We start from the raw sequence: 23,983 nt of genomic DNA on the forward strand, positions 1-23,983 counted from the left end.
CATTTTGAATGGTTCGCACGCTGACACTTGTTGGTGGCCCAGCACTGAAATCTGTAGCAATTTGTGGAAGCGTTGCACTTCTGTCACGTTGAACGATTCTCTACAGTCGTCATTAGTCCCTTTCTTGCAGGATCTTTTTCCGGCTGCAGCGATGTCAGAGATGAATATTTTACAGATTCTTGATATTCACTGTACACTCGTGAAATGGTCGTACGGGAAAATCCCGACTTCATCACTGTCTCGGAAGTGCTTTGTCCCATCGCCTGTGCGGCGACTGTAACACCACGTTCAAAGTCACTTAAATCTTGGTAACCTGCCGTTGCAGCAGCAGCAGCCGGTCTAACAACTGTGCCAGGCACTTGTTGTCTTATATAGGGGTTGTCTACCACAGCGCCGTATTCTGCCTGTTTACGTATCTCTGTATTTGAATACGCATTCCTATACCAGATACTTTGGCGCTTCACTGTGTGTCGACATGAAGAACAACAACGCGGAATGTTAATGAAGTTTGCCGGCCGAAGTGGCCGTGTGGTTAAAGGCGCTGCAGTCTGGAACCGCAGGACCGCTACGGTCGCAGGTTCGAATCCTGCCTCGGGCATGGATGTTTGTGATGTCTTTAGGTTAGTTAGGTTTAACTAGTTCTAAGTTCTAGGGGACTAATGACCTCAGCAGTTGAGTCCCATAGTGCTCAGAGCCATTTGAACCATGTTTTTGTTAATGAAGTTTATTTTATTTCAAAAGCTTTAAGAGTGTTCTCACGAAAAAATTCGGAGGCATTACTTTTCATCGCTGCCTTGTAAAACATGTTTGGGATCTTTGTACCACTTGACAGTCTTATCAAGACCCGACTGAAAATTTGTGCAGTTTTTTTCAGACAGTACTTCATTACAGGTAAGTGCATCTTATGTGAGGAGTATGAGGTTACTATCAAGGCCGTTAATACACAACATGAACCGCAAATAACGCAACATACTTGCCTGGGGCACAACTGAAGTTACTTCTACACCAGTCGACCGTCCTCCATTCTAGATTGTTGTGAATTGGCAGGAGCCAATTCACGGGGTTCGAGGAAGCCGAAAGGCACGCGTTTAAGCTCACGCAGGCTGGCGTGAGGTCTGGAACAGGTAAAGTAATTATACTATCAAGAAAAGTACGTAGCTTCAGGAATTCTTAACTTTAATCCATAATTGGTGAACATCGGTCTGACGGTACATGAATCACAACCTTGGCGCCTTGCTAGGTCGTAGGAAATGACGTAGCTGAAGGCTATGCTAAACTATCGTCTCGACAATTGAGAGCGTAATTTGTCAGTGAACCATCTCTAGCAAAGTCGGTTGTACAACTGGGGCGAGTGCTAGGAAGTCTCTCTAGACCTGCCGTCTGGCGGCGCTCGGTCTGCAATCACTGATAGTGGCGACACGCGGGTCCGACGTATACTAACGGACCGCGGCCGGTTTAAAGGCTACCACCTAGCAAGTGTGGTGTCTGGCGGTGACACCACACGGATAACGTGCTGTGTCCTGTCTACCATGAAATCCTCAATCCTGTAACAGTCTGCACTTGATACGCTATAGGATAATAAACATTGATGTTGTATCGAGTTAAACGCTTTTGAGGACTCAAGAAATACTGTGTCTGTCTGACTGCTTTGATCCATAGGTTTTGATGGTGTTATGAGAAAAACGTGCGAATTTTGTTTTATGTGACAAATGACCTCAGATTCAATGCTATTGTCCCACATGTAAACACAAGACGAAGATTCTCGTTTTTGGATGCACCTCGCGTGCAGTTAACTCCCCTCTAACGTTCTCTTGTGTGTGTCAGCTCTTCCGCAGTGGCATCGACTGGGGCCTGGTGACCAAGATGCTCTTCACGTTCGTCGCCTACATGTTCGAGACGGGCATGTTCTGCATGTTCGGGCAGGCCATCACGGACCAGGTGAGCGCGCGTCATGCCTTCACGGTGAGCAGTTTGTCAGCCCCATGCTGGAGACGTAGGAGGGTGGTTTAGAAAGTAAAGTAACATGTCACATGTGGGGAAGGGCTTACGTAGGACATCTGAGGTACAGAAAGGCGCTAGGATACTGGTGCATCACTATCTGGCAAAAAAAAATTGAGCACACAGAAGGAGACGAGGCAACGAAACGAATCTCCGCCACTTTATAGAGTATACGATGTATTACAAAATTAAGTCAGATTCATAAAGAACTTGGCATATGAGTCCACTTATCAGAATAACTTTCATCTACATCTACATACATTCTCCGCAATCCACCATACGGTGCGTGGCGGAGGGTACCTCGTACCACAACTAGCATCTTCTCTCCCTGTTCCACTCCCAAACAGAACGAGGGAAAAATGACTGCCTATAGGCCTCTGTACGAGCCTTAATCTCTCTTATACTTGTCCTATTTCCGCGAAATATAAGTTGGCGGCAGTAAAATTGTACTGCTGTCAGCCTCAAATGGTGGTTCTCTAAATTTCCTCAGTAGCGATTCACGAAAAGAACGCCTCCTTTCCTCCAGAGACTCCCACCCGCGTTCCTGAAGCATTTCCGTAACACTCGCGTGATGATCAAACCTACCAGTAACAAATCTAGCAGCCCGCCTCTGAATTGCTTCTATGTCCTCCCTCAATCCGACCTGACAGGGATCCCAAACTCTCGAACAGTACTCAAGAATAGATCGTATTAGTGTTTTATAAGCGGTCTCCTTTACAGATGAACCACATCTTCCCAAAATTCTACCAATGAACCGAAGACGACTATCCGCCTTCCCCACAACTGCCATTACATGCTTGTCCCACTTCATATCGCCCAAATATTTAATCGATGTGACTGTGTCAAGCGCTACACTACTAATGAAGTATTCAAACATTACGGGATTATTTTTCCTATTCATCTGCATTAATTTACATTTACCTATATTTAGAGTTAGCTGCCATTCTTTACACCAATCACAAATCCTGTCCAAGTCATCTTGTATCCTCCTACAGTCACTCAACGACGACACCTTCCTGTACACCACGGCATCATCAGCAAACAGCCGCACATTGCTATCCACCCTATCCAAAATATCATTTATATAGATAGAAAACAACAGCGGACCTACCACACTTCCCTGGGCACTCCAGATGATACCCTCACCTCCGATGAACACTCACTTTGCCCCTCTTTGGCCTGAATGAACGCACTGATTTGGCTCAGAAGGGTTTCACAAAGCCATTGTATCCTCTCCTGAGCCAAGCTGGCCCAAAACCAACAGCCATGTATTTTAAGATATTACTTTATTTTGTTGTGAAGGCAACCAGTTTTGTCATTTCATTAGCCCATCTTCAGGCCCCATGCACATCAATCCAAATAAACGAACCTGTCGCATAGCGCCACAAATCACTAGATATCGTGAATTCCAACGAAAAACACAAAGCAGTCAAGCCTAAAGTAAAAGTTTAAAACGAACATGGAATCCGTATGTGGTGCATCTTTATAGATTGAATTGACGATATCCAATGGTTTATGGTGCTATATGACAAGTCTGTTTATTTGGATAGATGCGAATGGTGTCTGAAGATGACATAATGAAATGCCGTAACTGTTTCCTCCACAATAAAATAAAGTTATATCTTAAAGTACACGGCTGCTGGTGAATTTGATTGATATTGACAATTACTTAAGCAGCCGACGTCCCCTGGCCATGATGGACCAACAGAGACAGTTGTGACTGGCCTTTGATACCCTGGATACTTGCACTGGGTCAGAGTTGAAATACACTCCTGGAAATGGAAAAAAGAACACATTGACACCGGTGTGTCAGACCCACCATACTTGCTCCGGACACTGCGAGAGGGCTGTACAAGCAATGATCACACGCACGGCACAGCGGACACACCAGGAACCGCGGTGTTGGCCGTCGAATGGCGCTAGCTGCGCAGCATTTGTGCACCGCCGCCGTCAGTGTCAGCCAGTTTGCCGTGGCATACGGAGCTCCATCGCAGTCTTTAACACTGGTATCATGCCGCGACAGCGTGGACGTGAACCGTATGTGCAGTTGACGGACTTTGAGCGAGGGCGTATAGTGGGCATGCGGGAGGCCGAGCGGACGTGCCGGCGAATTGCTCAACACGTGGGGCGTGAGGTCTCCACAGTACATCGATGTTGTCGCCAGTGGTCGGCGGAAGGTGCACGTGCCCGTCGACCTGGGACCGGACCGCAGCGACGCACAGATGCACGCCAAGACCGTAGGATCCTACGCAGTGCCGTAGGGGACCGCACCGCCACTTCCCAGCAAATTAGGGACACTGTTGCTCCTGGGGTATCGGCGAGGACCATTCGCAACCGTCTCCATGAAGCTGGGCTATGGTCCCGCACACCGTTAGGCCGTCTTCCGCTCACGCCCCAACATCGTGCAGCCCGCCTCCAGTGGTGTCGCGACAGGCGTGAATGGAGGGACGAATGGAGACGTGTCGTCTTCAGCGATGAGAGTCGCTTCTGCCTTGGTGCCAATGATGGTCGTATGCGTGTTTGGCGCCGTGCAGGTGAGCGCCACAATCAGGACTGCATACGACCGAGGCACACAGGGCCAACACCCGGCATCATGGTGTGGGGAGCGATCTCCTACACTGGCCGTACACCACTGGTGATCGTCGAGGGGACACTGAATAGTGCACGGTACATCCAAACCGTCATCGAACCCATCGTTCTACCATTCCTAGACCGGCAAGGGAACTTGCTGTTCCAATAGGACAATGCACGTCCGCATGTATCCCGTGCCACCCAACGTGCTCTAGAAGGTGTAAGTCAACTACCCTGGCCAGCAAGATCTCCGGATCTGTCCCCCATTGAGCATGTTTGGGACTGGATGAAGCGTCGTCTCACGCGGTCTGCACGTCCAGCACGAACGCTGGTCCAACTGAGGCGCCAGGTGGAAATGGCATGGCAAGCCGTTCCACAGGACTACATCCAGCATCTCTACGATTGTCTCCATGGGAGAATAGCAGCCTGCATTGCTGCGAAAGGTGGATATACACTGTACTAGTGCCGACATTGTGCATGCTCTGTTGCCTGTGTCTATGTGCCTGTGGTTCTGTCAGTGTGATCATGTGATGTATCTGACCCCAGGAATGTGTCAATAAAGTTTCCCCTTCCTGGGACAATGAATTCACGGTGTTCTTATTTCAATTTCCAGGAGTGTACTAGCCAGTCCCACTCGCGTTGTGTCAGGGTGTCTTGATATCCACGGGAGTACCTCAACATCACACAGACAGTTCGTAGAATCATGTGCCAAGTGTAGTCGAGCATTGCCCTGTTGGAAAGTAGCACCACGATACTGTTACATCTGAGGTAGCACATAAGGACGCACGATGATCTCGAAGACCCATTGTGCTGTCAGAGTTCCATCAGTCACTATAGCTCAAGACCTGAAGTCATATCTGATGGCTCCCCACACCATTACCCAAGGGGTAACACCACTGTGCGGCTCCAAAACATTGGGAGGATGGGGCATCTCTCCATGTCCCGCTATACTCGCTGACTACAGTCATCCGAGACAGTGCACAAATACGGTTCATTGCTGTACACAATATGACGCCGTTGATGAACATTTCATGGTTCCTGGTTATGGCATCACTCCAAACAGTGCCTTTTGTACTGTGGCCCTAACAGAAGCCTGTTTATGACATGGTAATTCTGTAGTCTGGATGCAGATAGTGTCCAGCGAATGGACCAGGATGACAATACACTATGTGATCAAAAGTATCCGGACATCCCTAAAAACATACGTTTTTCATATTAAGCGCATTATGCTGCCACCTACTGCCAGGTACTCCATATCAGCGAACTAAGTAGTCATTAGACATGGTGAGAGAGCAGAAAGGGGCACTCCAAACATAGTCAGGTGATTGGGTATCACTTGTGTCATACGTCTGTACGCGATATTTCTACACTCCCAATCATCCCTAGGTCCACTGTTTCAAATGTGATAGTGAATTGGAAACGTGAACAGCACTGAAGCGTACAGGCCGACCTCGTCTGTTGACTGACAGAGACTGCCAACAGTTGAACAGGGTCGTAACGTGTAATAGGCAGACGTCTATCCACACCTTCACACGGGAATTCCAAACTGCATCAGGGTCCACTACAAGTACTATGACAGGCGGGAGGTGAGAAAACTTGGATTTCCTCGTCGATGGGCAGCTCGTAAGCCACATATCACGCTGGTAAAAGCCAAACGACGCCTCGCTTGGAGCGTAAACATTGGACGACTGGAGGACAAACGTTGTGTAAAATGACGAATCACGGTACACAATGTGGCGATCCGAAGGCAGGGTGTTTGTATGGCGAATGCCCAGTGAACGTCATCTGCCAGAGTGTGTAGTGCCAACAGTAAAATTCGGAGACGGCGGTGTTATGGTGTGGTCGTGTTTTTCGTGGAGGGGGCTTGCACCCCTTGTTGTTTTGCGTGGCACTATCACAGCACAGGCCTACATTGATGTTTTAAGCACCTTCGTGCTTCCCACTGTTGAAGAGCAATTCGGGGATGGCGATTGCATCTTTCAATCGATCGAACACCTGTTCATAATGCTAGGCCTATGGCGGAGCGGTTACAGGACAATAACATCCCTGTAATGGACTGGCCTGCACAGAGTCCTGACCTGACTCCTATAGAACACCCTTGGGATGTTTTGTAACGCCGACTTCGTGCCAGGCCTCACCGACCAACATCGATACCTCTCCTCAGTGCAGCACTCCGTGAAGAATGGGTTGTCATTCCCCAAGAAACCTTCCAGCACCTGACTGAACGTATCGCCTGCGACAGTGGAAGCTGCCACCAAGGCTAAGGCGTGGGCCAACACCATATTGAATTCCAGCATTAGCGATGGAGGGCGCCACGAACTTGTAAGTCATTTTCAGCCGGGTGTCCGGATACTTTTGATCACATAGTGTAATGTCACAGGGAGTAAATTACTTCTCAGGTGACAAGTACAGATGTGAAGGGCGTATGCTGTCGTTGGTGTGCTATACGGCGATGGTCAGGCGTGATCGACAGGAATCTTGACGATCAGTATGGCTGTTCTCGCGTCCAGTGTAGTGCAACATTGGGCCACTGTCACACTTGAATACCCCACAAATCTGGATATCGCACGATTTGACCAGCCGGCCATGTGGAGACACACAACGAGGCTCCTTTCAAACTCAGTCAGATGCTGATAACGCTGTCTCGCAGGAGTACGTGGCACCTCTGTGTTCTTCACTGCTATCACCCAACATCTAATACTGTGAACGTCCCTCGTGTGCCCTGCACGGCCTGATTGAAATGGTTCAGATGGCTGTAAGCACTATGGGACTTAACATCTGAGGTCATCAGTCCCCTAGACTTAGAACTACTTAAACCTAACTAACCTAAGGACATCACACACATCCATGCCCAAGGCGGGATTCGAACCTGCGACTATGTTGCTTTAATGGCCTACTAAAGCTGTTACAGTTTGCAGTAAATCTGTGATCGCAAAGTCGTGGTCTCACCTTGTTAGTGTTGTTAATAGTGGCTCGATGGTCCATGTGCATGTACTACCGTGTTCTATAATTCAACCTATTGTGCCATGAAGAACTGAAGGACCACTCTTGCACCAGTGCCTGTCAGAGCTCCTGAAGTGTCGTAGCGGTTTGAAGACGTGCAGCGATACATCGACCGAGAGCATCCCAGACGTGATCGACAGGGTTTAGGTCTGGAGAACAGGCAGGACACTCCATTCGCCTGATATGTTTCGAGGAACTGCATGTACACTCATGCTCATAAATGAAGGATAATTGCAGAATGTGGTGCCACACAACGTGGCACTACACAAAACTGGCGCTAATAGCATAGGCACATAGGGAACACACACGACACAGATGTGTAAGTCCACGGTATTGGTGATAACTTGAGAAACCTGTCCCGAAACGCATGTTTACAACACGCCAGATTGCTGCGCATGTACCCCGACATGAATATGGGATATGATCACCATGCCACACAACGGGTTAGCATACTCTAGTTCAGGTGGTCGAGCAGCTGCTGGGGTGTAGCCTCCCATTCTTGCACCAGTGCCTGTCAGAGCTCCTGAAGTGTCGTAAGGGTTTGAAGACGTGCAGCGATACGTCGACCGAGAGCATCCCAGATGTGCTCGATGGGGTTTAGGTCTGGAGAACAGGCAGGCCACTCCATTCGCCTCATATCTTCTGTTTCAAGGTACTCCTCCACGATGGCAGCTCGGTGGGGCAGTGCATTATCATCCATCAGGAGGAAGGTGGAACACACTGCACCTCTGAAAAGGAGGACATACTGGTGCAAAATGACGTCCCGATAAACCAGACCTGTTACAGTTCCTCTGTCAAAGACATGCAGGGGTGTACGTGCACCAATCATAATCCTACTCCACACCAGCAAACAACGACTTCATACAGGTATGTTTCAAGGACTTTAAGGGGTTCATATCTGGTTCCTGGTTCACGCCAGATGAAAACCCGTCGAGAATCGCTGTTCAGACTACATCTGGACCCGTTCGTGAACGTAACCTGGGACCACTGTTCCAATGACCATGTACTGTGTTCTTGACACCAGGCTTTACGGGCTCTCCTGTGACCAGGGGTCAGTGGAATGCACCTTGCTGGTCTTCTGGCGAATAAACCGTGTCTGTTCAGTCGTCTGTAGACTGTATGTCTGGAGACAACTGTTCCAGTGGCTGCGGTAAGTTGCTGAGCGAGCCTGCTCTGTGGCCGTCTGCGGCCACTGATCTGATGGTGAGATATCGGTCTTCTTGTGGTGTTCTACACTGTGGACGTCGCCTACTGTAGCGCCTGGTCACGATTCCGGTCTGCTGGATTCGTTGCCATAATCTTGAGATCACACTTTGTGGCACATCGAGGGCCCGTGCTACGACCTGCTGTGTTTGGCTCTGAGCACTATTGGCTGTAACATCTGAGGTCATCAGTCCCCTTTAACTTAGAACTACTTAAACGTAACTAACCTAAGGACATCACACACATCCATGCCCGAGGCAAGATTCGAACCTGCGATCGTAGCAGCAGCGCGGTTCCGAACTGAAACGCCTAGAACCGCTCGGCCACAGCTACACGGCATGGCGACAGCACTACACATGAACAACACAAATGCACTCAGGACGCCATTCCATCTGTCACAGTGCACTGCTGAAGTGCAATTGTGTGTCTGCATGAAGTCATATTGACATATGACCATATCTTTACCGACCGAGGTAGTGCAGTGGTTAGCACACTGGTTTCACATTCGGGAGAACGACAGTTCAAACCCACGTATAGCCATGCTGATTTAGGTCTTCCGTGATTTCTCTAAATGGCTTAAGGGGGGCACGACGTCAAACGGGCCGACTTGTAGGAGGAGAGGCACCACAGGACATTTTAATTTCCACTGTCTATACTTTTACAAGTTTGTCAGCATGACCAGGAAGGATTCAGAATTCACACTCTTAGCAGTGGAAGTTCGGAAACATAACAAAATAATTTTTTACATGTGAAATTTCATCATTTTTTCACTTACTATTGGCTGCATTTGTTGCTATAGGTACACTTTCCTTCATAAGTAAGAGAGACTGTTCGATGAATTTTGCACAGCATACAAACCATACTTACAGGTGTCTGAAACTCTAGAATCTATTTAATTTATGAAAAAATGAATGAGCTGTTACGTTTTAAGCCTTATGTTCAGAAAAAAAATCAAATTTTGTAGTTAATTATCTCAATTTTTACCACAGTTATTAATAGATTTGGAAAATTCTAGAGTCTCATACACCTATAAGTATGGTTTGTATGCTGTGTAAAATTCATCAAAGAATCCCTTACTTGTGAAGGAAAGTGTACCTATAGCAACAAATGCAGCCAACAGTAAGTCAAAAAATGATGAAATTTCATATCTAAAAAAAATTATTTTGTTACGTTTTTGCACTTCCACTTTTATGAGTGTGAATCCTGAATCCTCCCTGGTCATGCTGACAAACTTTTATGAATTTCCAGAATGAAATTTTCACTCTGCAGCGGAGTGTGCGCTGATATGAAACTTCCTGGTCGGGCACACAGTTTTAATCTGCCAGTAAGTTTTTATGAACTTATTTGTAAAAGTATAGACAGTGGAAATTAAAATGTCCTGTGGTGCCTCTCCTGCTCCAAGTCGGCCCGTTTGACGTCCTACCCCCCCTTAAGGCAAATTCCAGGATGCCTCTTTGAAAGGGCACAGCTGATTTCCGAGCTTGTGCCCCGTCTCTGATGACCTCGATGTCGACGGGACGTTAAACGTTAATCTCCTAGTCCACCACTTCTTCTGTGTTCTTCACTTTTTCTGTCAGGTCGTGTATTTAGTGTACTATCACGTCCCTTTTTATCGTGAAAGAGATTTAGCAGTTCTTCCTGTTACTAAATGGGCCATACGGTCACACACTAGGAAAAGAGCGTCAACTGAACTCGGCCATTCTGTTGCAGACATATACAAAACTCGCGACTTCCCATCGTAAACCATGAAGTGGGAATACCAGCGGAACGTTTGTCGTCAAAGTAACCTTGACTCCAACATTCAGGTGACATTGGTTAACGTGAGGCTGTCCATAAGCGCCCTGCTACGTTTGAGTGTCGCTGCATCGCCAGTACAGACTGGTGTCTTTAAGAGTATCATGGATTTAGTTCACGCGTCTCAAAGGCATCTTCCTTGTATTCTAGAAGTAAAAACACCTCAAATGACGTACGTTATTTCGCTGTAACTAAGGAAGGGACAGCCACATATAAGTTTTAGGCTTTTTACTACATTTTATCGTATTGCGAAGCCTCTGTTTTACCGAACTGGGCTACACCGACATTGAGAAAGGTTGCCCACACGCCAGAATGAAGGTGTCCTGAAACATACAGAACTTGGACTTAAAATGACATGAAGGATATTAGCAATTTATACACATGCCTGACAAAAGAAAGTAAAGCACTCAGAAGATAAAGTTCTCTGTGACAGAACACGCAAAAGAGTATACTGGTGTTGTTAATATTTAATGTTGGAATACGGGGTGGTACATTGATCATGACCGGGCCAAATATCTCACGAAATAAGCATCAAACGAAAAAACTGCAAAGAACCAAACTCGTCTAGCTTGAAGGGGGAAACCAGATCGTGCTATGGTTGGCCCGCTAGATGGCGCTACCATAGGTCAAAGGGCTATCAACTGCGTTTTTTTAAATAGTAACTCCCATTTTTTATTACATATTCGTATAGTACGTAAATAAATATGAATGTTTTAGTTGGACCACTTTTTTCGCTCTGTGACAGATGGCACTGTAATAGTCACAAACATATGACTCACAATCTTAGACGAACAGTTGGTAATAGGTAGGTTTTTTGAACTAAAATACAGAAAGTAGGTACGTTTGAACATTTTATTTCGGTTATACCAATGTGATACATGTACCTTTGTGAACTTATCATTTCTGAGAACGCATGCTGTTACAGCGTGATTACCTGTAAATACCACATTAATGCAATAAATGCTCAAAATGATGTCCGTCAACCTCAATGCATTTGCCAATACGTGTAACGACATTCCTCTCAGCAGCGAGTAGTTCGCCTTCCGTAATGTTCGCACATGCATTGTCAATGCGCTGATGCATGTTGTCAGGTGTTGTCGGTGGATCACGATAGCAAATATCCATCAACTTTCCCCACAGAAAGAAATCCGGGGACGTCAGATCCGGTGAACGTGTGGGCCACGGTATGGTGTTTCGACGACCAATCCACCTGTCATGAAATATGGTATTCAATAGCGCTTCAACCGCACGCGAGCTAAGTGCCGGACATCTATCATGTTGGAAATACATAGCCATTCTGTCAGGCAATGAAACATCTTGTAGTAACATCGGTAGAACATTACGTAGGAAATCAGCATACATTCTCTTGTGCCCAGTGACAGAACTATACACGACGTTCAAAGTCGTCGCCATGCAATTCCTGGTGCATAGAAATATGGTACGGGTGCAATCGATGTTGATGTAGCATTCTCAACACCGACGTTTCTGAGATTCCCGATTCTCGCGCAATTTGTCTGCTACTGATGTGCGGATTAGCCGCGACAGCAGCTAAAACACCTACTTGGGCATCATCATTTGTTGCAGGTCGTGGTTGACGTTTCACATGGGGCTGAACGATTCCTGTTTCCTTAAATAACGTAACTATCCGGCGAACGGTCCGGACACTTGGATGGTGTCCGGGATACCGAGCAGCATACACAGCACACGCCCGTTGGGCATTTTGACCACAATAGCCATACATCAACACGATATCGACCTTTTCTGCAATTGGTAAACGGTCTATTTTAACACAGGTAATGTATCACAAAGCAAATACCGTCCGCACTGGCGGAATGTTACGTGATACTACGTACTTATACGTTTGTGACTATTGCAGCGCCATCTGTCACAAAGCGAAAAAAGTGTTCCAACGAAAACATTCATATTTCTTTACGTACTACACGAATATGTAATAAAAATGAGGGTTCCTATTTTAAAAAACGCAGTTGATATCCGTTTGACCTATGGCAGCGCCATCTAGCGGGCCAACCATAGCGCTATCTGATTTCCCCCTTCAAGCTAGACGAATTTCGTTCTTAGTAGTTTTTTCGTTTGATGCTTATTTCGTGAGATATTTGGCCTGGCCACTATCAATGAACCAGTAAATGACTGTTCAGTGTGAAGGACATGCGATGCTGCGTACTTGTCTGAGGTGGCGTTATAAGCATCTGACAGAGTTCGAAATGTATCTCATTGTTGGTCTCCATTTGGCTGACTGGACGAATCGTGCAATATCCACATTTGTGGGGCATCCACATGTGACAGTTACCGGATGTTTAATGGCATAGGAACGAAAGGGCAGATATACTCATCGTCAACGTTCCAGTTGGCCAGTTCTGGTCACCACAAGGGAGGACTGCCATGTTGTGGAACAAGCGGACTAAATCTCTTTAAATCTGAGAACAAGTAATAGACCCCCCCTCCAGCAAAGTGTGTAACCCCTCAAAATTGTTGAGGGATTAGCACCAGCCAGACTATGGAATTGCTATCCCATGAGTGGTTACCATTAAAACCACATTGCAAACAGCTGCATTTGGAGTGGTACCCTGACAGGAAACCGTTGGAATTGCCATCCCATCAGTGGTTACCATTAACATCACAACACATGCGGCTGCATTTGGAGTGGTGGTCCCTTGATTGGAAAGTGGGCACCACTGACGAATGCCATTGTGTTGCGCTCAGTGATGAATCACGGTTCTGCAATACCCTAGATGATCCCCATCAGCGAGTATGGCGGCGACCTGGGCAGAGGTTCCATTTTTGCATTATCTTGGAGACACATGACACGACTCATACTGGTGTCATGGTGTGGAGAGTCATCAGGGATGACTTCAGCTCACAGCTGGTAGTGATTGAGGGAACAGTTATGGCACAATGGTATGTCACAGACATCTCATGTTACCTCTCATGAGACAGTTTTGTGATGCCATTTTTCACCAGGACAATGTTTGTCCATATATGGAACATGATGTTGAGATAGTGCCATGGCCAGCGAGGTCTATAGATTTGTCCCTGATAGAATGTATGTGGGACCAGCTTGGACATCATTTTCAACCCTGTGATAGTATCCTGGATATCAAGGACCAGTTAGAACACTCATGGACCAGCTGGCCTCAGGAGAGAATACTACAGCTTTGTTGTTGTTGTGGTCTTCAGTTCTGAGACTGGTTTGATGCAACTCTCCATGCTTCTCTATTCTGTGCAAGCTTCTTCATCTCCCAGTACCTACTGCAACCTACATCCTTCTGTATCTGTTTAGTGTATTCATCTCTTGGTCTCCCTCTACAATTTTTACCCTCCACGCTGCCCTCCTATACTAAATTGATGATCCCTTGATGCCTCAGAACATGCCCTACCAACCAATCCCTTCTTCTAGTCAATTTGTGCCACAAACTTCTCTTCTCCCCAATCCTATTCAATACCTCCTCATTAGTTACGTGATCTACCCATCTAATCTTCAGCATTCTTCTGTAGCACCACATTTCGAAAGCTTCTATTCTCTTCTTGTCCAAACTAGTTATCCTCCATGTTTCACTTCCATACATGGCTACACCCCATACAAATACTTTCAGAAACGAATTCCTGACACTTAAATCTATACTCGATGTTAATAAATTTCTCTTCTTCAGAAACGCTTTCTTGCCATAGCCAGTCTACATTTTATATACTCTCTACTTCGACCATCATCAGTTATTTTGCTCCCCAAATAGCAAAAATCCTTTACTACTTTAAGTGTCTCATTTCCTAATCTAATTCCCTCAGATTAATTCGACTACATTCCATTATCCTCGTTTTGCTTTTGTTGATGTTCATCTTATACCCTCCTTTCAAGACACTGTCCATTCCGTGCAACTGCTCTTCAACGTCCTTTGTTGTCTCTGACAGCTTTATGACACCCAAATCGTATCAGGCCAGAGAGGGCGCAGTTTCACGCTGACGAAAGAGCTCACGCAAGTTATTTTTTAAAATTTGGTCCTTAAATAACACCACATATACTCTCAACCCATGAAGTGCCACTTGGTTGCCCCCTCTCTTTGTCGGTGGTTTAGTTTCTTTGTCAGACAGCGTGCATTCAGTTGAATAATTCCTCAGCTGATTTATTTACAGAACAATGGGAAAGATGGTAGAAGCCAATCTTGGAGATCAGGTGGGTTTTCAGAGAAATGTTGGAAAACACAAGGCAGTACTGACCATGCAACTTACGTTAAAGGAAAGGTTAAAGAAAGCCAAACCTGCGATTGTAGCGTTTGTAGTTTAAAAGAAAGCTATTCTCGTTGTTGACTGGACTGCACGGTTCCAATTTCTAAAATACAGGGGGCGAAAAGCTGTTTAGACTTTAGAACTTGTACAGAATCCAGGCTGCAGTATAAGATTCGATGGACGTGATTGAGAAGCATGGACGAGATGGTAATGACAGTGTTTTTCATTCTGTACATTGCACTAGGAGTAAAGGAAATGAAGAAGAAATTTGGAAACAGAATGAAAGCTGACAGGGAAGATACAAAAGCTCTGCTCTTTGCTGATGATATTGTAATATTATCAAAGCTTACAAAAGACTAGAAAGAGCAGTATAACGGACTGGACAGTGTCCTGAAAGAACGATATAAGAAGAACATCAACAAAATTAAACCAAGGGAAATGGAATATATTCTAATTACATAGGGCAATGCTGAGGAAATCAGATTTGTAAATGGGTCACTGTAAGCAGTAGATAAGTTTTGCTGTTTGTGCAGCGTGATGGTCGAATAAGATAAGATACAAAATGTAGACTGGCTATAGGAGGAAAAGCATTTCTGAAAAACAAGAATTTGCTAACATTTAATGTACAGGGAGTTTGAAAATGAATGTACTGATTCTAAAGCTCTATAGCATTTATTACATTCAACTTACAGTTATAAAGAATAGATCAAATGAAAGAGCAGATGAAACAGTTTTTCTTACAAGTCTTCAATGTGACCACCATTCGTCTGACATCAAGTCTGTATGGGAGTTCTTCCCAAACCTTGATCAGTGGGTCTGGTATAATTGTTGCAAAGATGCTGTTTCTAAAGTCAGATGGCTCACCGGGTACCAGAGACACATACACAAGGTCCGTTATGAATTCCCATATGTTCAAAATCAAATGGTTTAAATGGCTCTGAGCACCATAGGACTTAACCTTTGAGGTCATCAGTCCCCTAGGACTTAGAACTACTGAAACCTAACTAACCTAAGGACATCACACACATCAATGCTCGAGGCAGGATTAGAACCTGCGACCGTAGTGGTCGCGCGGTTCCAGGCTGAAGCGTCTAGAACCGTTCGGCCACACCGGCTGGCAATTTCCAAATGTAAAACGCGTGTTGAGTCAGCTGGTGTGTGAACGTGGAGGCCATGAAAAACAAGCTCTGGCATTCGGCCCCTTGTGGCAAATCCAGTGTTAAGGTACAACGTCGCTTAACCAATCGCGCACTGAGTTATGCCAACAAGGAGGCGCACCATCCTGCTGCCAATTCAGTTCTATGGTTCAGCTTCTTCTAGTTGAGGAAAAGAGCCATAATTTAGAGCATCAAGATACGAAGCACCAGTTAGAGGCGCATCACCGAAAAAGAAAGGCTCCTCATAAATTTTCCGCAGGGATATGGCACAGAAAAATTGAGCTTAGTCTCTTTCCAACTATACCGCCTCGTGGGGATTTGTTGACCCCCAGATGCTGACATTACTTGTGTCCACATTTAAGTGAAATGTCGATTCATCGCCGATCCAGAAAATCTTCATCGCCATGCAGCAACGTTTTGGCTGCAAAGTTGACATGTAAACTGTACTCTGTAGGTTTTGGAGAGCGTAACAATTGAAAATGGTAAAGACGTAGTTGTAAGCTTCTCCTTAAGTCTCCACACAGGTGTCACTGGAACTGCTAATTCACGACTAGCCTTCCGAACTGATTTCTTGAGGCTCCGCGTGAAAGGATCTCACTCGTTCAACACATTGTTCAGTCACTCTTAGCTCAAATGTATGTGAAATCTTATGGGACTTAACTGCTAAGGTCATCAGTCCCTAAGCTTACACACTACTCAACCTAAATTATCCTAAGGACAAACACACACACCCATGCCGAAGGGAGGACTCGACCCTCCGCCAGGACCAGCCGCACAGTCCGTGACTGCAGAACCAAGACCGCCGGGCTACTCCCGTGCGGCTACTCTTAGCTTGTTCCATTCTCTTCCCTCTGCGCACGGGTATGCAAACAGAACTGTTTGAGTTTCCCTTTCATTTGATGCATTATTTGAATGTGATATATGCTACAATACGTTGAAATCCGTATATTCAATTTGAAACACTCTTTATATTCAAGTGTTAGGAATTTTCTGAAGCTATTCGTCCAAAATGTGAACTTGTGCAGAAGTTAGATGTTAACTATAAACAGATAGGACAAGAAAAGAGAAGCTCTTGAAAAGTTGTTTTACAGAAGTTACCTGAAGATTAGATGGGTAGATCGAGTAACTGATGACGAGTTAGTTGGTTAGTTACTTAGTTTAATGTTCCAAAGATCATCCGAACGATTCTTTTGTCAAAATGATATCAGTTTACAGGATGTGTATATGTGATTAATGTTAACATTAATGATAATTTTGTTTTGTACTCCTATGTGTACAGTTAGACTAAAAAAAAGGAGAAATGATTTTAGGTTAGGTTTAAAACATGTTTTGCTACATGTCAGGCACTGAATCCAATAGTGGAAAAAGGGAATTTCAAAAATGGGTTCAAATGGCTCTGAGCACTATGGGACTTAACATCTGTGGTCATCAGTCCCCTAGAACTTAGAACTACTTAAATCTAACTAACCTAAGGACATCACACACATCCATGCCCGAGGCAGGATTCGAACCTGCGACCGTAGCGGTCGCGCGGTTCCTGACTGAGCGCCTTAACCGCGAGACCACCGCGGCCGGCAAAAGGGAATTTGTGGCACAACTTGACTAAAGGAGGGAATCGGTTAATAGCAGTCTGCTCAGAGTTTGGGCATGGCTGTAGCAATTCTGAGTCAGTGACAGGAAATTATGAAAAAAAAAATACTTGGATAATGAGAATGATGAAGTTGAAAATGTTGCAGAGCGAGCGCCTGGTGGAGTCTGTCGGAGGATGTGGCTGGCTGGAGGCTGAGGCTGCAGTGCGGCGCGCACTGCTGGTGGTGCTGACGCAGGCCTCCAGGCCACTCACCGTCCACGTGGGCAAAGTGGCCGCACTCTCCAGGAGCTCCTTCCTGCAGGTGACAGCTCTGCTCCACCAGTACACCAAGTCAGCATCGTGCTATCATCGCCATATCATGCCCTCCTCATGTGGTTACCATCATAATATCATCACAGTCTTAGAACCATTCTCATATCATCAGTAATCTGGGCCACACTGTCATACGAGTCTACACAATTTGGGAGGATGGCAATTTGTAATTGTATTATCACTGTGGTGTGCGTACTGTAAGACCTTCGGTACACACACCATCAGATTATTTGACTTGTCGCTCTAGCGAAGTAGGCGAGTGTCAGCAATATGTCTCGTGGTCTTATCGTGGCGTGTTTATCTTCTGCCGTTAGGTTAGACGATAGAAATGCCACTTGCACGCTTAGAGTAACAGATTGATGGAGACCAACTTTCAACAGAACTTGATTAATTTTCACACACATTTATTAAAATACACTCCTGGAAATGGAAAAAAGAACACATTGACACCGGTGTGTCAGACCCACCATACTTGCTCCGGACACTGCGAGAGGGCTGTACAAGTAATGATCACACGCACGGCACAGCAGACACACCAGGAACCGCGGTGTTGGCCGTCGAATGGCACTAGCTGCGCAGCATTTGTGCACCGCCGCCGTCAGTGTCAGCCAGTTTGCCGTAGCATACGGAGCTCCATCGCAGTCTTTAACACTGGTAGCATGCCGCGACGGCGTGGACGTGAACCGTATGTGCAGTTGACGGACTTTGAGCGAGGGCGTATAGTGGGCATGCGGGAGGCCGGGTGGACGTACCGCCGAATTGCTCAACACGTGGGGCGTGAGGTCTCCACAGTACATCGATGTTGTCGTCAGTGGTCGGCGGAAGGTGCACGTGCCCGTCGACCTGGGACCGGACCGCAGCGACGCACGGATGCACGCCAAGACCGTAGGATCCTACGCAGTGCCGTAGGGGACTGCACCGTCACTTCCCAGCAAATTAGGGACACTGTTGCTCCTGGGGTATCGGCGAGGACCATTCGCAACCGTCTCCATGAAGCTGGGCTACGGTCCCGCACACCGTTAGGCCGTCTTCCGCTCACGCCCCAACATCGTGCAGCCCGCCTCCAGTGGTGTCGCGACAGGCGTGAATGGAGGGACGAATGGAGACGTGTCGTCTTCAGCGATGAGAGTCGCTTCTGCCTTGGTGCCAATGATGGTCGTATGCGTGTTTGGCGCCGTGCAGGTGAGCGCCACAATCAGGACTGCATACGACCGAGGCACACAGGGCCAACACCCGGCATCATGGTGTGGGGAGCGATCTCCTACACTGGCCGTACACCACTGGTGATCGTCGAGGGGACACTGAATAGTGCACGGTACATCCAAACCGTCATCGAACCCATCGTTCTACCATTCCTAGACCGGCAAGGGAACTTGCTGTTCCAACAGGACAATGCACGTCCGCATGTATCCCGTGCCACCCAACGTGCTCTAGAAGGTGTAAGTCAACTACCCTGGCCAGCAAGATCTCCGGATCTGTCCCCCATTGAGCATGTTTGGGACTGAATGAAGCGTCGTCTCACGCGGTCTGCACGTCCAGCACGAACGCTGGTCCAACTGAGGCGCCAGGTGGAAATGGGATGGCAAGCCGTTCCACAGGACTACATCCAGCATCTCTACGATCGTCTCCATGGGAGAATAGCAGCCTGCATTGCTGCGAAAGGTGGATATACACTGTACTAGTGCCGACATTGTGCATGATCTGTTGCCATCTCGTAGTGCGGAGACGGACGAGCGCTGCGCCTGCGCTGTTGTGCTTAGCAGGGCGCGCTCTGGTGGGAAAGTTGTGTACGCGCTGACTACGCGGAACTATGTACACAACAATCACCATCTTACCATTATATCTACCTCCCACAATCGTCATTGTCTCATCATCTCGACATATCCTCATCATAATCATTAGCTTCACTTAACAAGAACATCATGCTGTGGAAGGGGTCTGCATTCACATTTGAGAGTGGGGCACTTCATAATCACATCTCTACCATCTTATCACTATCCTTAGATTGTCATGCCATTTTCATATTACTTCCTATTATCATCATAATACACACATCAAAAAAAGTTTTGCATCACCCTGGTTCCCAGAAGTCCTGAAGATAGATGTTGACTGTATCACAGACACAGTCCCTTTGACTGTTCAGAGGTGTCACTCAACCCGGCCAAAGATGTAGACAATCGTGCATGAGCAGCGCCTATTAGACAGAGGGGGTCCAACAGCTGATCAGTTCCAGTCATTCCATCAGGAAGGAGGCACATGGCTCGTGCTACCTGTAGTTCAACCAAGTTTAGACTCTCAATACCGCATTTCAATCACGTCCGCATTGTTACTTTGTGCCAGGAAGGGCTCTCAACAAGGGAAGTGCCCAGGCGTCTCGGAGCGAACCAAAGCGATATTGTTCGGACATGGAGGAGATACAGAGAGTTGGGAACTGTCGTTGACATGCCTCGCTCAGGCCGCCCAAGGGCTACTACTGCAGTGTATGACCGCTACCTACGGATTATGGCTCGGAGGAACCCTGACAGCAACGCCACCAAGCTGAATGACGCTTTTTGTGCAGCCACAGGATGTCGTGTTACGACTCAAACTGTGTGCAATAGGCTGCATTATGCGCAACTTCACTCTCGGCGTCGATGGAGAGGTCCATCTTCACAACCACGACACCATGCAGCGAGATACACATGGGCCCAACAACGTGCTACATCGACTGCTCAGGATTGGCATCATATTCTCTTCACCAATGAGTGTCGCATATGCCTTCAACCAGGCAATTGTCAGAGACGTGTTTGGAGGCAACCCGGTCAGGCTGAACGCCTTAGACCAGAGGGTGCAGCAAGGTGGAGGTTCTCTGATGTTCTGGGGTGGCATTATAAGGAGGTGACGTACGCCGCTGGTGGTCATGGAAGGTGCCGTAACAGCTGTACGATACGTGAATGCCAACCTTCGACCGATAGTGCAACCATATCGGCATCTTATTGGCGAGGCATTCGTCTTCACAGACAACAATTCGCGCCCCCATCGTGCACATCTTGTCAATGACTCCCTTCAGGATAACAACATTGCTCGACTACAGTGGCCAGCATGTTCTCCACACATGAATCCTATCGAAGATGCCTGGCACTACACTCTGTCATTAGGCCACAAGTGGTCCATCCGGACCATCTGACCGCCTTGTCATCCTCAGCTGTGGATGCAGATAGGAGGGGCGTGTGGTCAGCACACCGTTCTCCCGGTCATGATGATGGTTGTCTTTTACTAGAGCCGCTGCTATTCGGTCGAGTAGCTCCTCAATTGGCATCAGGAGGCTGATTGCATCCCGAAAAATGACAACAGCGCATGGCAGCTTGAATGGTCACCCATGGTGATCTCACGGGAAACGGTGTACCCACTGTGAAAGGCCGTTGCTGAACATTCCTGGGATAGATTGAAAAGGGCTGTTTATGGACAATGTGATCCACCAACGAATCGCCATTGAGGAATGGGACAGTCTGGACCAACAGTACCTTGATGAATTTGTGGATAGTATGCCACGAAGAATACATGCATGCATCAATACAAGAGGACGTGCTACTGGGTATTAGGGGTACCGATGTGTACAGAGGTTTGGACCACCACCTCTGAATCTCTCGCTGTAAGGTGGTATAACATGCAATGTCTGGTTTTCATGAGCAATAAAAAGGGCGGAAATGATGTTTATGTTGACCCCTATTCCAGTTTTCTGTGCAGGTTCTCGAACTCTTGGAAACCAGGTGATGCAAAACTTTTTTTGATGTGTGCATTATCACCATCATGTTATCATCATCACATCATTGTTTTATCGGCATACGCATATTGTCGCGAAGCTGATTGGTAAGAGAGTGGATACACGTTTGGAAGTGTGATAATTCAACATCATATCATCACCATCATTATTATAACAATCTACCATAATCATATCATTATCATCTCTCAACATTTCAGTATAATCATATCATCAACAAGTAAGGTGACAGTGGAAAGAGACTGGATTTGTGAGAGTATTCGTATTTGTGAGAGTGACGATTCATAATCGTATCATCATCTTATCAGCAGTCAAAGAACTTGATATGTAAAGGGTGGTCAAAAACTTTCCTTTCGAAGGTCATACAGTCCAGAATTGGCATGCCAATCAGGCATGAGCATTGAGGGAATTATCCTGCCGATATACCAGGTTGAAGATACACATTTGATAAAACACTGTATCCTGCTGCGTTAAGAAGTCCGTGACTGCCTGGTTCACACCCTCGCTCGACAGGAAGCGTCCACCTTCAAAGCCTTTTTTAAGGGACCGAGAGCCTGAGAATGATATGGGGAAAGATAAGGACTATAGTTTGGATGCTAGAGTGTCTCCGACTTGGGTTGGCATAGCTTCTGCGTTAGAACATTTGCAACATGGGGATCTGTGTTACCATGAAGCAGTAGCACCACTTGGTGTATCATTCCACAATAGTGGTTTCCGACAGACATGCTGCCCCACACACATTCTTCATCCTCAGATGGATGTCTACCGGTGTTTGTGTTTTGGCAGCAAGCAAAGGAATAACAGCACGATAAGCCTGTTTGCACACATTTGGTAAAAACGTCGCCATAGATCACGTTTCCGCATTTACGACACACACGTTGGAGAGACACAAATACTGCAATAATCCCTTGTCTACATATTGGTGCGTATAGAGGGGTTTCGTAAATTCCTGTTACAGACTTCTACAACATTTGGAGGGGAGTGATTAGATAGTACAGGCTGTACATAAAATCCAGGAACATTTTCAGTTACTTATTGCACATGAACTAAACATTGTACTGATGTCTTGCATTCTGCATTTTGAAAAAAAACTCTGAAAGTTTTTTCTACAAACATTCGATACGCGAATCATGAGTGACCCGGCAGACGTCAATACGGTAATCGAAGTCTCGCCATACCCGTCCCAGCACGGCATCGTCGACTGTGGCAGTCACTTCCCGTGTTCTCTCCCGGAGCTCTGCTACATCACGTGGCAGAGGCGGTACATACACCTTTAATGTGTCTCCACAGAAAAAAGACACACGGAGTGAGATCTGGTGATCGGGGAGGCCATTTCGTGAAACAGCTCTCCCTTTCTAGAGCACGGCTGATCCATTGATGCGGCAGCTCCGTCTTTAGGTAGCCACGAACTTCACGGTGAAAATGGGGTGGAGCCCCATCCTGCTGAAAGATGAACGGAGAGTCCGACTGCATTTGAGGCATCAGCCATCGCTGCAACATGTCCGAGTATGTATATCCAGTGACAGTGCTCTCGGCGGAAGAGAACAGCCTGTACGGTGTTCGAAGTGACAAGGCACAAAAAACTTTTACCTTTGGGGAATCACGCTCAACTTCAATGCGTTCGTGTGGTTGCTTTGTACCCCAGATTCGACAATTATAACTGCTCACTTTCCCATTAGTGTGAAAAGTGGCTTTGTCACTAAACATTAACTGATCAACAATGTCATCCCCATCCTCATTCAGTTGTTGCAACTGTGAACAAAACTCAAAACGCTTGTCTCTGTCATTATCATTGAGCTACTGCACTACCTCTAATTGGAATGGGTTCATAGACAGCTTCTGTCGCAGGACTTTCCACACTGCCATTGCAGCCATTTTGAGTTCAAGGGATCCACGACGCACCGATTTCTTTGGACTTCTTACGAATGTCTCTCGTACGTGCCCCACATTCGCTTCACTCGCACTGGGGCGTCCGCTTTTCTTTGCCGGGCACAAGCAACCCTTCGTAACGAATTTGTTGTGCCAGTGGTAAATGGCCGTTGTTGTTGGTGGCTCCTTACCGTACTTGGTTCTAAACAGCTGTCGAACAGCTGTAGCACACTTGTTTTTGTCGAACTCCGAAACACAGAAAGTTCGCTCCGCACGTGAACTCACCATATTTGCGACTAGCGCTGACTATCGGATGATTACCAAACAACACTGTGGCGGCGTACATGAAAAAAAAAAACTTACAGCGTTTCTGTTCAAAATGACATATGTATGATATTTGTACAATGTTTGGTTCTTGTGCAATACATAACTGAAAGTGTTCCCAGACTTTATGTACACCCTGCATTTTGAACGGGAACTCATATC

At 46.6% G+C, this 23,983-nt stretch overlaps 1 protein-coding gene across 1 annotated transcript in view; it reads left to right on the forward strand.

The window, feature by feature from the left end:
* LOC126426527 (odorant receptor 2a-like) overlaps window positions 1-23,983 on the forward strand; it is a 105,842-nt gene that overhangs the window by 64,107 nt on the left and 17,752 nt on the right. The window contains exons 3-4 of the mRNA XM_050088431.1: window positions 1,825-1,938; window positions 17,702-17,886. Coding sequence (XP_049944388.1) covers window positions 1,825-1,938; window positions 17,702-17,886 — 299 coding nt within the window. The remainder of the gene's footprint in view (window positions 1-1,824; window positions 1,939-17,701; window positions 17,887-23,983) is intronic.

The sequence above is a fragment of the Schistocerca serialis genome, chromosome 11 (genome assembly GCF_023864345.2).
Source record: "Schistocerca serialis cubense isolate TAMUIC-IGC-003099 chromosome 11, iqSchSeri2.2, whole genome shotgun sequence".
NCBI lineage: Eukaryota > Metazoa > Arthropoda > Insecta > Orthoptera > Acrididae > Schistocerca > Schistocerca serialis.